The sequence below is a fragment of the Phaenicophaeus curvirostris genome, chromosome 7 (genome assembly GCF_032191515.1).
Source record: "Phaenicophaeus curvirostris isolate KB17595 chromosome 7, BPBGC_Pcur_1.0, whole genome shotgun sequence".
NCBI lineage: Eukaryota > Metazoa > Chordata > Aves > Cuculiformes > Cuculidae > Phaenicophaeus > Phaenicophaeus curvirostris.
In genome coordinates, this window is record NC_091398.1 from 20,936,030 (window position 1) to 20,953,847 (window position 17,818).

Genomic DNA, 17,818 nt, shown 5'->3' on the forward strand with positions numbered 1-17,818 from the left:
GACTCCAAGACTACCATAGAAAATGGAGCGGCCAACAGCTTCTTACAAACAAACGCAAATGTTGCAAAGAAAAACATCACATGCTACTGAGTTCCATTCAGTTGTTGTGTGACTGAAACGCTCTCCTGGAAGGGCATTTGCTTTCTAGCACTCCTTACGATTTTTTATCTTTTCTTTCCTCCTCCTTTATCATTCTTCTAACTGGTCAGAAACTGCAGAAAAAAATTTTCTCCCTCTCCTGGTAGAAGCTTCCCTTACTTAGGGCAGCTACAGGCCTCTACCCCATGAGAGAATTCACCGGGTTCTCCATAAAAACCACCCGAGTGTCAGGAAATCAAAATACATCCACCTGCTACAAGTATCAAGGTTCATTTCCATGTTTCTGTATAAACAGAATCAGACTGAGGAAACAAACATATAGACAAGACATTTAAGCTTGCTTCTGTCTCTGCTCTGCCCTTTCAGAGCAGGACTGGTGAACTACTGCTGCATCCAACTACTGCCTCTCTTCCAAGACGACCCAACTCTTCCTCTGATCCAACTCAGCTGGCACCAGCTATTCTATTAGCTTAGTTGCTTCTTTTTTATGAGGGCACCAGCTCCCCTTGGCGCCATCCATCACGCACATAGACAAACTGAGCTCTTGCAGACCACATACTGGAAAAGGCTGTCCACATGCAGTGGGATACGGACGCATGCCTAAGATCCTTAGTGCCTTCTAATGGCTTCAAGGATCCAAGCAGTTTATCATTTCTGAAGGACGTAAACATAATGCTGCTTTTGGAAGGAGACCCCTACATAGTCACGGATTCCATCAGACCTCTCTCTACACAACATACTACTAAGAGTCATCTGTGACAGAAATTTTAACAGCCAGAATTATGTTAAGAGGACGATTGAAAAACCACTCTTGGTCATATTAAATGTGTTATCCACCTATATATTTAACTACTCTCCTCCCCCTCACTCAAGCACATTCTGAATCAACACTTTTAATAAAAAGCCTGAAGTTTTTAGTCATCTTATGCAACACTACGCCGTGAGAATAAGCACAAATGGCTGATTGGTCCTATAAAATGCAGCCACAGAAACCATGGTCTAACTGGCTCTTTTGAATTAATGGAACCCAACATCTACAGAATAAACAATCTTCATAACGCCTTTTGTTATAATCAAGCATTTCATAGAATTATTGGTTTGAAACACTGTAACACAGATAAATATACCTACTTATATATGGAAGTCTCCCAAATAAAGTTCAAATACTCTAAAAATCAGTATATTGAATTCTAAAGACAACAAAGAGGGTAAGATTTTGTATCACTACCAAGTCTAATTTTCAAAATTATACAAGCAATAAAGATGCTAATCTTGCTAAGTCTTTCCAATTCTACTTCTACCTAGAGCTAGTTCTATTTTATGATCTATGACTGAGTTTTAGAAAAACCATCATTATGTAATGACTTTAAAACCATGGATATCTCAAATTACTTCTCACCTTTAATTTTTAATTCATATATAAATTTCAGGGGAAAATTAATTTGGAATAACATTAAGATAAAAAAAATAACTCCCTCTGGCCATATTTAGCTGAACACCTCTTTCCAACAGTGGTATCAAACATCATTTAACAGTCATGAAGCAATTAGGTCAAATATCAGTTCTGACAAAATTAGGAAACATTCTTATATATACAGAATACTGCAACTGACTGGCAACATCACAAATAAGTGAATTCCTTTTCACATGCAGGACCAACTGAAATATTTGTCTAATTTATTCATTTCATATGAATCGGAGAAGTAAAACTACATTAAATGTCAGGATTTCAGATAAGCTGCTGCCATTTACGTCAAGCACTGCAGCTTATGAAGCACTTAAAAACTGCTCTATCATTTGTTAAGAGCCTAAGCAACTTCTTCGTTCTGACACTGAAACTGAATTTATAAAGTGTTTAGAAATATGTTTTATGGAAATTGCCCATCCTGTTAATCCTCAATGCATATGGGAAAGCTTCATAAATCTGACTTTACAAAAAATGTGCTACAGAAGCACTGAACAAAATCGAAGTATAATTTCAGATAGGACCTATGTAGTATAAAGTGATTCAAATTTATTATAGTCATATACACTATCCATTACAAAAAGGAGGGGGGGAAGGCAGAAATAAACTGCACAATGCAATATAAACACGTACCAAAATGAAAAAGCAAATACACATTGCTTGACTCTCTCTGTGGAACCGATATCTCCTCCAGTCCAAGGGAATTGGGCTGCACCTTGCTGCCAATGCCAGAGCTGACAGCTGAGCAACTCTGACTATGTATTCTGCATCCTCTTCTTGATAGAGGTTATATGGGAATCACTTCTTTAGGAATAGATACAGAGGAATAAAAATTCTGCTTGATTTTGAAACAAGCAGCATTTGCTTATGGCCTTCCTGTACATGTACGTTCCCCCTCCCCTCTTCTCTCAGCTACCGACACTTAAAATTTTTGTTTGATGCTAACTCCAACTCATTATAAAGTTGGAAAATCAATAAACACAGTGGAAGTTTTGAGCCTCAAACCTCTTCAAACTGTCAGATAAAGAAAATCTCAGGTTTAGAATCAGAGGGATGTGGATACAGCTAAACAAAGGCTTAATCAAGTAGGGAAAATTTATATTCTCTTCAGTATTTGAAGTATGAGAAATACAGTCCACAAATCCCAGCCTGCGGAGAGGTCAGAGTAATACATAGCTTCTCATGTTCATGACAAGAAAGTAGAATTCCACTATTTATTCTGGCTACGCTCTAGGATATAATCACAATTTCATATTTGCTCTTCACTGTGTCACAGCAGATTTTACAGCAGGTCAGTCTTTCTCATTATACAACACAGGATTTCAATGACAGTACAAACATCAGGCATCTCCTATTCTCTCCTTCACCACTGTGCCACCAATGCTCCCTTCCCACCCACACCCTAATTTATTCAAATCAGCCTTTTTAACAACATGGGTTAGTTCCCTGACTTCTTTCATGATGCAGGTTGCTCAAGTTACATCAGCACAGTTGAAGAAGGTGGTGAGCTACAGTACAGGGGAAAGAACAAATAGCAAACTGCAAGTGCTCCTGAAGCTGGCGTTACTGACGAAACTGCCATATCATAATGTGTCCTGAGACGCTGGTGTTCCAGGCAGGATCTGTGTCTTTATTAAACAGATCACGTATGCCCTGCTGCAGCATGTAAATGTATGTACCACCTCCTGCACAAGCCTCAACTAAACCCCACTGTCCCACCATCCTACTCTCTTTAGCTTGGGCTACCTTCACAAAAACAGTTTTATTTTCCCCACTTCATAACAGTTTCTGGGACGGAGATGTGACTTAGGAAGTTCCCAAACACAGTTGCTTATTTCCCATCCCTGTGTTTGTTGTTTACAGTGTCACACTGGGTCACTTGCCAAAGTGACCCAGCTTAGAACAAAACATCAGCAAAAACACTTCAGTGAAAACAACACAGTATGTTTCAACATTTCACTTTCTCATGCGGTTCCACCTTCCACACACCCCCTCCCCCTCGAAAAGTGCTTCTACTGCAAAGAACCTTACTGCTTCAGCATATCATTCTTTACTAAGACATTCTGTCCATCAATACAGACACAAAAACTTCAGCTTTCATAGAGATGTAAATTTTAAAAACTGTATACCCTTTTATTTTTGTTTTTTGTCATTCTTGAGACTCTGGGTATTTGGACCAGTCCATTAAATTCACATCTGAGTTTAGCAATTATTGTCTCCAGCTGCTCCTTCTCTGCCCCCTGCCAGAAGCTATTATTCCCCACTTACACCACAATAATTGTTTATTTCATCACCATTGAAACTAGATCTGTCCCTAGTAGAATAATTTGCTTAAGCCCAGTCTGTGGGACCAACTGTATATTAAATCTGACAATATGAATTGCACGGGAGAAAGAATCCACTATGCTATTCACAGTTCATCAGCCTTAGCTTTATCTTTTTTTCCTCCCTCTTCCTTCAAACAGTTCACATTATTTAGAGTATCTTCTTTTTGACAGATTATCTTCTTGCTCAAAATTTCTTTATTTCTACTTCACCTTGCTGTGACTGCATGAACTCCTTCCTATCTTTCCTCTCAGCTGCCATTTTCAACTGCAGAGCAATCTGTAGAAGATGTAGAAGCTGTAGAAGATGACTCCAGGCAAAACTGGGGCTTTGGAAGCATAGTAGAGCAATTCTGTGACAGTCTTTAGAAATTACTTTGATCACTTCCCTCAGACACATGAAATGCAAGGCATCATTTATGAATAAAGATAGCTGGGTTGTGGAAAACCAAGCTCTATACCTGAGTAGTTTTAATTGCAATTATTTATGGATTTTAATAAAGACATAGTTAAGTAAAGATGAAACAATAATACAATTGCACTTGCATCCCATAGATTATTTTTCTTTTTTTTAGTTTTGAAAATTACCTTTTTAAATAAAGATGTCAGTAACTTCTTTGGAAAACTGCTTTCAACTGAAATAATCATTTAATACAAAAATTAAATAGAAAAATATAGTATCTTGGGTTTTTGCTCCTGTGACTTTCCTGATGTTAAATTGTTTGGAACCACAGTAATACAGACAGATAATACAGACCTTTTCCTCTCACAGATATTTTTTTTCTACAAGTCATTAAGTAAAGTTTCATGTACCGGTCAGGCTGCTGATTCAGGTTACTCGGTTAGCTTCAAAATGTCAGAGTGATATCCACATCTTAAAGCTGTAATGATATTTCCCCACCATTCTTGCTCCTCCTCACTTTAAAGCAGTAGATCACTTTCTCATTGCTCCGAGCACCTTCTCCTGCACCTGAAAAAACTCACTATACTGGATTTCTCAAAAGGCTGTGTGACTCCAAGAAGTGTGCAATTAGATCATGCACATCAATCACAGAAATGCCATCTTGAAATGAAACTATTACTTCAAATTTCTAAAATATAGTTATGGCTATCCATCTCATACTCTTATTTAGTCATTAAGAACATGTCCCCACAGTTTGCTTTCTCTGCAGTTTTCTGGGCCCTGCAGAATCAGGTAGGAAAACAATTCCAAAGAGTGAGCAAAAAAAATTCCAGCTTGATTGCATCTCGTGCATCTCAACAGCAAACTATTTCACAGCAAAATGGATGGTCTCTCAGTTACAGCCTCCTAAACAATTTAGAACTTAGTGCCAAACCAACATCAGTGAGCCTATCAAGAAATCTTGAAAATCAGTGCAGAAAATAAGAGAACTGCTCAAACGTGTTCCCACCACGCAACACCTCCTGCAAAGCAAACCACTGTGTACCATTCATTTCAAACTGATTCAAATATTTGCCTAATTTACCTTGCAGCAATCTAACCTTGATATGACCAACACATCATGAGTTCCATCAAGTCTGTAAGGGTAAAAAAAGAGCTTCGTATACAGAAAACCAGCCCCTCTCTGTTAATAGCTGCTTCCAAAGCCAGCAAGCTCTTCAGATACCAAAATGAGAAGTGCATGATCACAGCCATCCTGACTGCCAACAGCATATCAACATGATTTTAATTTTGCCTGGTATAATTCAGTCAATCATACACCAAATTTATTAACTTTGTTCTACTGCTTGATCTAGGTCAGGGCAGAACCACACAAAAACATTCTCTCAAAGCAGATTGAATGCATAACGAATACCATAGGTTTTCAGGTTCCAAAGTTCTTGATGCTTTCTTCTGCTAATGGTTTGTAAACTAATCTGTTAATCTAGTCTAACTACTGCAATAATCTAATGTTGACTGCAAAAAAAGCCTGGGTCCAAGAAGACAAACAAGTATAACTTCAAACCAGAAGCAAGCACAAACATTTTAACATTTTTTCCTGATTTGCAGATTAAGATTGTGGCATCGCTATCCTAGATAAATTTTTGAAATGCCACGATGCTTTCCACCTCAGGCTCCTAGAAATACACTGAAAAATATGCAGCTAGGCACTAAAAAGGCAGTGAAAAAAAAAAAAATCTTTCCTTAATGGCAAACTCAGGTAAAAAACTTGTTTAAAATAACAAGTGCAATAAAAATTTTTAAGTTCAACTATAATTATTTCTTACATTTATTAGGCCTACTTATGGTATTTCTGTAACAGCTATTAGCCACTGCCCAGCTTTCAATGAACTATTTATGAACTTAATCTCCATGTAAATTTTGTCTAGCATCCGTTCCAAGAACATCAGTCCACCTAGCCACTTACCCAATGCTATTAAAATTGCACATGCTTAACCTTGCAAGTGGTGTATTTAAGCTTTAACTCAAAACTGGAGCGTCAGATTTTGTGTGAAGGAAAACTGAAAATTTCCTTTTACAAATACATACACACAGTTTTTGGTTAAGTTCATCACCCTACCTCACAGAGAATTTAAATTAAACAAATGGTTACCCAAAGTCCCTTGGGTAAGGATGTTTCTTTCACAAAGTAAAAATTATATTGGGTAAATAAAAATACTTGCTCTGAATTTTTGTCCTGCACCATTTGGGTTAATTTTCTCCAGGGATTGTATGCAGAGTCTATACTGTAGAGGTGCATATGCATGGCCAACACGTGGAACAGCTGATCTGAAAGGTCAAGAAGATAGATTACTGGTTATTATGCACAATAATATGAAGGATTCTATATTAAGTTGCCATAATTTTACAAGATTCTGAAAAGTCTGTCATTTTATTCCAAATAAGCTGGTACCCTAGCAAGCATGTTTTATATATATATATTTTTTTTTTTTTTAAAGGATTTGAAGACAAGTCTGATTTCAACAGAAAGCAGTGAACATAGGCATGTATACAAAGAAAAATATTTATTTTTCCTCTCCCGAAATTCTGCAACAGAGAAAGGCTATTTAGAAAGTTTTGACCAGATATCAGTTATTTTAACAATTTTAAAACAGCAGCTCCACATACTTAATTACAGGTCTTTTAAAAATTGTTTCATACGCTGTTATGCTGCTAAGGTTCCATGCCCACTTCAATTTCCTCTCCAGTTTATGGCAGAATAATTTCCTAAACAACGCTTCTAAACAGAGGCTGATAGACTTTCCACATGTGGCTTTTATTCCTCTGCCTCACAGCTGATGACTATACACAACATATTTGAAATAAAACTTAAGTTGCTAGAAGTTCTAGCCTACAGCAGGATCACTTTGGCCCTTCATCCTTAAAAGGTCATTAATTTTTCTGCCTTCATAAGGTTATCTTGCAGGTAGCTTTTGGAAGAGGAAAAAAAACCCCAAACTTCTGACCACACCACAATGATACTAAAGTAGGAACAGCCCTTAGAACTGCAGATACTTATCTATACAACCTGCAGGCAAAGGTTGCTGTACCATTTATGTTGACAGCGTTTTCAGGAAGCCAAGGACAATAAGATTCTTGGACTTAATTTCTTTTTCCATGTTTATAAAACAGTTAGTTTGGGGAAAAAAATGCATCTCTATTTATCTTCACATTTTTATATTAAAATAATATTTTAAAATACTATTTCCCACTATTTTGCTCATTTTTTATCTCTTGTTTTACTGTATCTTTTTATTTGCTGCCATGTTTGCTCCTCCTGTTCAGTTTTCTGGGATCCTGCTTCCTTCCCCCCTTTCATTTTAACTTTTTCCCTTAGTATCTTGCCACTTTCTCTCCTTCCCTTTCTTTTATTATTTCAATTGATCCCATTGCCTCCTACTCTCTGAATCTCCCTTCCTTCTATAACCCACACATTCAACCTACACATTCACTCACAGGTCCTCTTTTTTTAAGTAGAAATAGCAGCTGTTAATTTATTTTCCATAAATAGACAATTACTCAGAGGTATGCAGTGGCCAAAAAAGTCGCATGATGAAGTCAGCTGACTGCTAGAGCCCGAGGGCTGTAATTAGCTCCTGGGGTTTGTAAAATAATTGGAGATGTAGATGGCATTGGAATTGATTGCTGTCACCTGCTTTCTGAATAAAAGCAGTCAATAAGGACAAAATAAGTCATCTTTTCTCCTGGCAAGACATGCTGGCAAAACATTGCTTTGCTGACAAACTGCAAAACCCTGAAAATATACTGATATTTCATCAAAGGAATTTAAAAAAGAAGGCAGTATGGTTTTATTTAGGATGAAACACAGCAAAGTATCCAATCCTTCCCTCCTGCCTTTCCACTACTAAAAGGAACGTCATTATTTTATGACCTGCTCCTTGCCTCAAATAGAAATGGGCAACTGTGCAAAAAAAAAAAAAAATCACTGCTTAGCATAATTAACTAACCCTCTGTTCCTTTAATAGCTATTTTTCTGAGCTTTTACTAATATGAAATTAAGCCCGCAAGCATCAAATTCTAGCCGTGGAGAATTTATTTGTGACCTCTAATCATGTAACATTTATGGAATTGAGATACATTTTAACACCAAATGAATCTGCAACAGGAAAAAAAACAGTTTAGCAGCCTTGCAAGACAATATTTTTTGTTTGTGATAAAGACAGCTATCACTCCTTTGCAAGAAAATGCCTTTAGCAAATAAAGGTGAAGTGAGGAAGCAGATAATAAGATATGGTTATGATAACCTTTTATTAAATATTTATTAATTGACTTAAAAATATTAAGATACTAAGTCAATGTGGCACAACCATGCTTGTTTCTAGGCCCGGAGTAACCAAGGAATAGCATTGCCCCCTAACAGGAACACTGCAACTGGAACAGCCTGATGGTTGCCACCTTCCAAAGCAATAAAATCAAGTTCTCACTTGTCTATTGGTTCGTACTCTCATTTCTGAGAAGATTTCTAACAACTAGCAAAAACTAAGGACTAGCCAGAGGAAGGTACAAAGGTTTATTTCTTTGCAAACATTTTTCTCTTTTACACCACAGTGATTCCAATTTCTTTACCTCAAATTCACTATGATTGTGGAGTACCAGAGAGGCCAAGGAAAACACCAGAGCACTGAAAATGTGTAACTGGTAACTTCTTTGTGCACAAAGTGCTTGGCGTTTCACCACATTCTTACACGTGAAGGACTAGCAGAAAACTGCCTTGGGCCAAACCAGAAGTTTTTTTCCTGTGTTTTCATGTGAATGCATCATTCCAAAATGTAAGCATAACAACACAGAATATCCTCCCACTCTGTTTATACACTACCTAGAAGCTTTAAAATACACATTTTCTTTTTTTTCTTTAACACATAGCAGCAAAACACCGATATGACAATGGCCTGCAAACAACCACCTTGCCTGCTCTTGTGAAGAACAGAAAGGAAGACCAGAACCTCACCTGGCATCCCAAACCCCTCCACTGCTCACAGTGTGTATGGCCCACTCTCTCCAGGACCTTTGTAAGTGGGTAAAACAGGATCTGAGTGTGGGTCAGAGTCTCCAAGAAAGCACTCTTAAAATTTGGTACAAGAATATTAATTAAAGAAAACACAGCAGCAACAAAATCAGAGAGTGGTAATTGTGAAGTCACAACAAAAAGAGAATTACAGGTTTATTGATAACAACTCATGAGAAGTAAACAGTGAAAAGAATTTTAATATGGTTCTCCTCTACTTACAACTTCATATTTGAGACGGGCTGCAGCAGTTAAACTGAATAAATCGGAAAATCACAACATTTGAAAGCACAATATAACATTGCTGCACGTCACCAGGGGCGTGGCAGGATTCCAAGATTTAGTCTGTTAAGTGGGTAAGGTTGCTGGCTTTAAAACATGTTGAAGTGACTCAAGTACTGCCTATGCTGAAGCAGCGCTGTCTCGATTCTTCCAAATTATTTAGATGGCCTTTGTTTTCACAACGTATATGTAAAATAACAATAAATCTATTGTTCCATACATCATTGCTCTTGGTACATTTCAACTCTTCCTATACCAGCACTACTTCTAAGGGTTATCCCATTGTGAGAGCAGCAATTAACTCAATTGCGATCAGTACTTTCAAAAGAGCAGCTGAAAGGATAAGACCCTGCCTTTGCACTGGGACTGAAGCTATTAAAGGATGCGTTCTAATGTTGTGCCGCTCATAAAAAACAAAGATAATGTGTATTTTGTCTATGCATCCACACCTCCTACACTAGCACCTGCAGCTGAGTATTTTTAGTATTAAAGCACGCTGATCTTACAGATATTGAAGAAGCTCTTGAAAATATTGTGCTATGACAAAATGCATAAAGCATGAGTCTATAAAGGTCACTTCACAGCTCTTCTTAGGTCTAGAGAGGTCTGCACAGCACAAAGGACAACTAAATTCAGAGACAGACAGGGATTTGACAGATGAATGGCAGAACTTAAGAAAATGCTCTGCTAAACTGACAAAAATTAGTGATTCAGGAAGCTACATGCAGGTGAAAGTTTTGTCATCACTAGTAATCTTGGTTTGGTCTTTCCTAGATTTCTACATGGGTTTTGCTTTTTTTTTTCTTTTTTCCTCCTCTGGCTTCTTGACTCTAAACTCTCAAGTTATGAGGGCTGAGGAGAATTTTTTTTAAGGAAATGGCTTTTTTTTGGTTGCAAAAGTCTAGATGATGTGTTTATTCCCCAGTCACTTCCATATTTATGTTTTAGCACTTAGATAGCACATACTACTGTCATGAAAATATCTACTTGGATTTTTTTAATCCAACCTTCTCCTTTTTTTATTCTATAAATTAATATTCATATCTATGATGTCAAAAGATCACAAAATAGTGACACAGCAGTTCATTGTAAGTGGAGTTGAAAATACCTTTGTCGCAACTACTGCATGAAGATCTTACTGTCATAGAGATTGTTATGCCCTTCTTTTCCCAAAGTTTCCTGGGACTATCAATAATAATGTAGATTGTAACAAAAAACATTTGATACAATCAGAAGAGACTTAACGGTTAATAAGGAGATGGAGGAATTTTTTTCTCCTTGTAGTGACTTATATAGTCCACTTAGCAACAGCAGCTGCAAAGACCTGCCAACAGCATCTTCCCATTCATCAGTGATACAACAGATTCAAATCGGTGAAGACAAAACATGTGAAGGTCACAAAAAGCTTATTAAGGCATTAAGACATTAACAGTCTCTACAAAATCTTAAGCCTTAATTGCTGATGAAGCAGCTAATTATCCTCCACACCAAACTTGCTAGTATATGAAATAAAAACTTCAGTGATAGAACTGTAATGGTATCTTATCTTTGCCTCTCCCACAATAGGTCTGTCAAAGTTACCATGAATGGATAGGCAACAAAGACCTGCAGGTTGCCATCTCTTAACTTAAAAAAACAAAACAACACAAAAAAAAACCTAACAAAAACCAATCCCCAAATCCTCCCCAAAACCAAACGTAAGAACCCAAACCAACTAGCCACAGAAATCCACCGCACCAAGGCAAAGGCATTCCTTAAAACTATTTTTTTTTTTTTTCATTTCAGTGGCTGCAGAAAGCTGGGTAGGAATCTCTGCAACCATATTTACATCAATAGATTACAATAACTGAGCAACTGATAAAAGAATTAGGTTTTTCTTCCTACAGGAATGACCCATGTTTAGTGGTTCCAAGTATCACTGGCTATGTTGATAAAATGCAGACAGCCTTTACTATCAATGCAGCCAAAAAACTTGACACAGAAGCAGTATGAAGAGCTTAGAAAATGCTTCATGTCAAGCTACTTTCCGTACTGACAAAAATACTAAAAGCACTGATTAAATGGATAACAGCATCATAATCACGACAGATAATACCGCTAAACCATCTCCAAGTGAAAAACACAAGTTTCAAGTGAATACAAAAAGAAAGAAAACCAACAAAATTCCCCAGTGGAACAATTCTTCCCGGCAGAAGATTAAAGCTGCTCCGTGTGCTGCAGCAGGCAGGGTGGATGCTGCCACCCAGACAGAGCCACAGTGGGTGCATGCAGCTCCCCAGACCCTGGGCTGCAGGCAGTGCCCCCCTCCCACACCAGCTCGTGCCTCTGGTACTGGCTCCACTTGTGAAAGCTGCGCTCGAGTGGGGGAACTCCATCGTATGGTGGAGGAGTTAAGGGAGGAGGTAAAGAGGCTGAGGACCATCAGGGAGTGTGAGAGGGAGATAGACCAGTGGAGTAGTGCCCTCTCACTAACTCAGCAGCCTGCCGGAGCTGGTATGCCCAAACACCATCCACCTGCAAACTGCAAGGTTGGGGGAACAAGAGATGGGGAATGGCAGCAAGTTCCTGCCAGAGGAAGGAAACCTGCTCCCCTCACCCAGACAGCAAAACCCCAGATCCCCCTGGTGAACAAGTACCAGGTGCTGCAGGTGGAATCCAACCCTGAGGATGAGGATGATGGCTCCCACAGCCTAGAATCCTTCCCTAGGCTGCACCATCCTCAGAAAAAGATCCTCCATTAAGAAGAAGAGGAGGGTGATTGTTGTAGGGGACTCCCTCCTAAAAGGAACAGAGGGACCCATTTGCAGACCGGACCCGCTCCACAGAGAGGTCTGCTGCTTACCGGGGGCGTCAGGGAAGGAGGTAGCTAGAAAACTTCCTTCCCTGGTCCCCAAAACAGACTACTATCCTCTGATAGTAGTCCAAACTGGTAACGATGGACTAGCAAAAAAAAAGGCCAAAACCATCAAGAAAGACTTCAGGGCCATTGGGAAAATGATGGAGGGCTCTGGGGCTCAAATAGTATTCTGCTCCATCCCAAGGCTGAATAGTGAGGAGCTGGAAGTCAGGAAGAAGAATTCAATTAATGCCTGGCTCCGAGCCTGGCGTGAGGAAAGGGGCTTTGGCTTCTTTGATCATGGGGTGGCTCACGCACCCCCAGGCTTTGTTACTAAGGATGGGACATGTGTGTCTTCTAGGGGGGCTAAAGCCCTTGCTAAAAACCTAGCTAAGCTCATAAATCGAGCTTTAAACTAGATGTGAAGGGGGAGGGGGTTGAGCCCAGGCTAGACAGGAACGAGCCTGGACATGGAGCAATGGTGATTCAGAGAGGGTGTGCTGGTGAGGACCACCAGTACTTCACCATACAAAAAGTGGGGGAGAACACACCTCGGGGTGCTAAGGGAGATATGGGCACTCTGGCACTAGCTACTCCAGTTACCAGGCAATTGGGAACAAACTCTGTTCCCTCTAAGAGGGCTGAAGGCTCGGCAGCTCAGCTGAAGTGCATTTACACCAATGCACGCAGCATGGGGAATAAGAAGGAAGAGCTGGAAGCTGTCGTAGGGCAAGGAGCCTATGATGTCGTTGCCATCACAGAAATGTGGTGGGATGACTCATATAACTGGAGTGCAGCTATGGCGGGGTACAAAATCTTCAGGCGGGATAGGAAGGGTAGGAGAGGAGGCGGAGTAGCCCTCTTTGTAAGGGAGGACTTGGACTCCATTGAGATGGATTGTGGTGACGAGGAGATTGAGTGCCTGTGGGTTAAAATCAGAGGAGCCCATAAGAAGGTAGATTTTGTGATGGGAGTCTGTTACAGACCACCCAGCCAAGGAGAAGCAGCTGATGAGCTCTTCTATAAACAGCTGGGGTTAATCTCTAGATCAATGCCTCTCATTCTTGTGGGAGACTTCAATCTGCCTGATATCTGCTGGAAGTACAATAGAGCAGAAAGGAAGCAGTCTAGGAGGTTCCTGGAGTGCGTGGAGGACAACTTCCTTGCACAGCTGGTGAATGAACCAACAAGGGAAGGTGCCCTCCTGGACCTGCAGTTCATGAACTGGGAAGGCCTTGTGGGGGATGTGGTGGTAGGTGGACGCCTAGGACTAAGCGACCATGAGATGATAGGGTTTTCTGTTCTAGGTGAAGTGAAGAGGGTGGTTAGCAGGACAGTAGCATTAAATTTCCAGAGGGCAGACTTTGAACTCTTCAGAAGGCTGGTTGGCAAAGTCTCATGGGAGACAGTACTTAAGGGCAAGGGAGCCCATGAGGGCTGGGAGCTCTTCAAAAAGGAAATCCTAGCAGCTCAGGGGAAAGCCATCCCCGTGTTCCAGAAAAATAGCCGTCAGGGGAGAAAACCAGCTTCGTTGAACAGAGAGATCTTGAGTGATATCAAGAAGAAGAGAAATGTTTCTGGGCTCTGGAAGAGGGGACAGGCCTCTTGGGTGGACTACAGGAGGGAAGTGAGATAGTGTAGAGAAAAAATCAGAAGGGCTAAGGCTCATCTAGAAATCAGATTGGCAAAGTCTGTGAAAGATAATAAAAAATCTTTCTATGAATACATAAATAATAAAAGGAGGACTAGGGAGACCATACAGTCCCTATTGGACACAGAAGGAACAACAGCGACAGGGGATGAGGAAGAGGCTGAGGTACTTAATGCCTTCTTTCCCTCAGTCTTTAATTGCAAAGAAAGTTGTTCCCTCTGTGTACAAACCCAGGAGCTAGAGGAGCAAACTGAGGCTCCCATGATCCAAGAGGATGTGGTCAGAGCCTTGCTTGCCCAACTAGACACCCACAAGTCTATGGGGCAGGATGGGATTCACCCTAGGGTATTGAAGGAGCTGGCGGATGTCCTGGCCAAACCCCTTTCCATCATCTTCCAACAGTCCTGGCTGAGTGGGGAAGTTCCACTGGACTGGAGGCTGATGTTGTGCCCATCTACAAGAAGGGTCGCAGGGAGGATCCAGGGAACTACAGGCCTGTCAGCCTGACCTCAGTGCCAGGGAAAGTCATGGAGCAGGTGATCTTGAGTGCTATCATGAAGCACATGCAAGAGAACCGGGTGATCAGGCCCAGTCAACACAGGTTCACAAAAGGCAGGTCTTGCCAGACTAGCCTGATCACCTTCTATGACAAAGTGACTCGGCTGCTGGACGATGGAAAGGCTGTGGATGTGGTCTTCCTGGACTTCAGTAAAGCTTTTGACACAGTTTCTCACAGCATTCTGCTTCGGAAACTGTCAGCCTCTGGCCTGGACAGGCGCACACTCTCCTGGGTGGAAAACTGGTTGGATGGCCGGGCCCAGAGAGTGGTGGGAAATGGTGTGAAATCCAGCTGGAGGCCAGTGACAAGTGGGGTTCCCCAGGGCTCAGTGCTGGGTCCAGCCCTGTTCAATGTCTTTATCAACGACCTGGATGAAGGCATCGAGTGCACCCTTAGCAAGTTTGCAGATGACACTAAACTGGGTGGAAGTGTCGATCTGCTGGAGGGTAGGGAGGCTCTGCAAAGGGTTGTAGAGAGGAGGGTGATGGCCTCTTCTCCCAGGTGACAGGGGACAGGACAAGAGGAAATGGCCTCAAGCTCTGCCAGGGGAGATTTAGGCTGGACACTAGGAAAAAATTTTTCACAGAAAGGGTCATTGGGCACTGGAACAGGCTGCCCAGGGAGGTGGTTAAGTCACCTTCCCTGGAGGTGTTTAAGGCACAGGTGGACGAGGTGCTAAGGGGCATGGTTTAGCGTTTGATAGGAATGGTTGGACTCGATGATCCGGTGGTTCTCTTCCAACTTGGTTATTCTATGATTCTAATAGTTTCTCAGTGGTTAGGATCACTGCAAAAGCTATGATGGTGCTAGACATTTTATTTAAGGTGAGCTCACACATGTCTCAAATACTTTTAATTTACAAGTGGACATAAAAAAATGTCCTTGCTAACTAATGCAGTTGATGCTGCAATGCCAGACTCTGCTGTCTCTGTCTGGGAAGCATAAGGATAAGAAGCTCCCATACAGGGAAACTGAAGCCAGGGGACAAGGTGATAGAATATTTAATTGCTAAAAAAAACCTCTAATCCTTTCCTTATCACAAAGGGAAAAAGGAGAAAAGAAAGCAGCCAGAAAGAATGGAAGAAGAACTATTTAAAAGAAGAAAGGACTAGATTATAAATTCATTTATAAACAACTTTTAAGTTTCGTGGAATTTTTCTCCCAGCTGCAAGATTACCAGAGTAACAATGACAGAAAAAAAGATACAAACACAAGTTACATACAAAAGTCACACAGAGAACTCCTAATTATTTAGCCAGACTGTTGTCTTCTGAAGCTGTTATATAAAAAATGAAGCTGTTATTAAAAAAAAAAAAAAAAAAATCACATCTCTTAAACTTCATAAAACAGAGAAATAAGACCTGGACAACTGTTATGTTTCATAATTATCCCCAAAGCCCAAGAGAATTTTCAAGGCCATAGACTCAAACTCTAATGTGGTCCTTGAAAGGATTTGATTTTCAAGTAATAAGCACACAGGATTCTGTTTGGATTTTTTCATTGCAGACTGTTTAGTAACACACTCATGCAAACACACATACAAAGTTTTAAGCCTTAAAATACCAATTCTACAGCCAAATTTTCTTCATAATTCCTCTCCCTCAGACTCAATCACTAACAATAACAGCTACATTAATCATTCTTAATTTTACTTCCCAAGGGCAGCTGCCCTCATGGTGCAATCTAGTAAAACAGCTCTTGACCTATTTGTAACCATCATCTTCCCCGACGCTTGCTGCTGTAACAGCTCACTTGGGACAACATATTCTGCTTTCTGCAATACCTAATCACCAAACTTTACAGTTGTTACAAGACTAATGCAGTGGGGTATGCTGCATTACAAGAGACAAACCTCATTATTTCACACACAATACACACAAAAAAATGGGTTATATTTTAGATTACTTCTGCTGGACCTGACATGAATGACATTTAAAAACAAAAGAAGTTTCAATTCTGTGCAAGCAAGATGTTAAAAAAACAGTATTCAAGTTCTAGGTAGGGCATGGATTTTTAAAATCATTCTTTCCTCACTGCATAAGATAATGAAGAAGTTGAAGGCATGTTTTAAGTGAAACTTTAGAACAGGATTACCTCTTGGAAGAAGTGGGTATGGAAAGATAATTAAATCTATTATAGAGCATGTATCTGAAGAACTGCAATTTTGCACCTCTAAAAACACCAATATGGAAGAGGCAATGATGGAAACTCATATAATTATGTAACGTTTTAGTTATAAGAAGCCCGGCTCTATATGCAAAAGTAATTTTGCCCCTCTAGTCATATTTAGCCTATGTCAAATACTAAAGATAATACTAAGTGGAAAAACAGGTACTGTTCTAGGTACCGTACCAGTCTGTTCTAGGAGAACCCCACTACCTATCCAAAGCCTAGTCTATTTTAATACAACATGAAATATGAATAGCTTGCTACATCACAATTTTACACAATAAGTACCAGTACAGAACACAAACAGTATGTGAGCATTTTAACAATGACTAGGTACATTTATGTCTCTGTGCTGTTTCAAGCAAGAACACATTCATATAGAAACTGCCTTTCATCTGAAAGCTTTAAAGGTCATCTTCAATGTTTCTGCAGTGCAAGATAGATACTGAAAACACCAACATGACTGATTAGATCTAAATAAGAAAATTTACCATGTACCCAAAAGTGTAGAAAAACCCAAGTGCATTGTTTTTAAATGCTGTCTCTACCCTTTCAGAAATATGCAGTAGAATTCTTAAAAGTACTGCAGCTGCTAAAGGAAAAAGCCCTGCTTCCACGTACAACGCAAACAAAATTACACAAGTATAAAAGACGAAAAGAAAAACATTATAGTAAACAAACAAAATGCATTTTATTCTAAGTAGAAACATATAAAAAAATGAAGTGTTATCACATTAAAAAAAAAATCATCAACGTGATTTCCAATGATAGGCATTACTCTACCAATTTCAGATTAAGCCCTCATGTGCAAGTACATGAAAAGAGAGGAATTGCATCACAGGCAAAAAAAAAAAATCTTCTCTATAAATCCTTGTCTTGAGAATTGTGGATATATTTAAAATAAAGTTTTCCTTAGTAGGCCATTTTACTTTTTATATAGACAACTAATGCATAGTTTAACAGCA

At 39.8% G+C, this 17,818-nt stretch overlaps 1 protein-coding gene across 5 annotated transcripts in view; it reads right to left on the bottom strand.

The window, feature by feature from the left end:
- The window catches only part of UBR3 (ubiquitin protein ligase E3 component n-recognin 3), a 111,844-nt gene that overhangs the window by 15,295 nt on the left and 78,731 nt on the right, over nucleotides 1-17,818 (bottom strand). For all 5 annotated transcript variants that reach the window (XM_069861135.1, XM_069861134.1, XM_069861132.1 and 2 more), the window contains one exon: nucleotides 6,514-6,619. In XM_069861135.1, coding sequence (XP_069717236.1) covers nucleotides 6,514-6,619 — 106 coding nt within the window. The remainder of the gene's footprint in view (nucleotides 1-6,513; nucleotides 6,620-17,818) is intronic.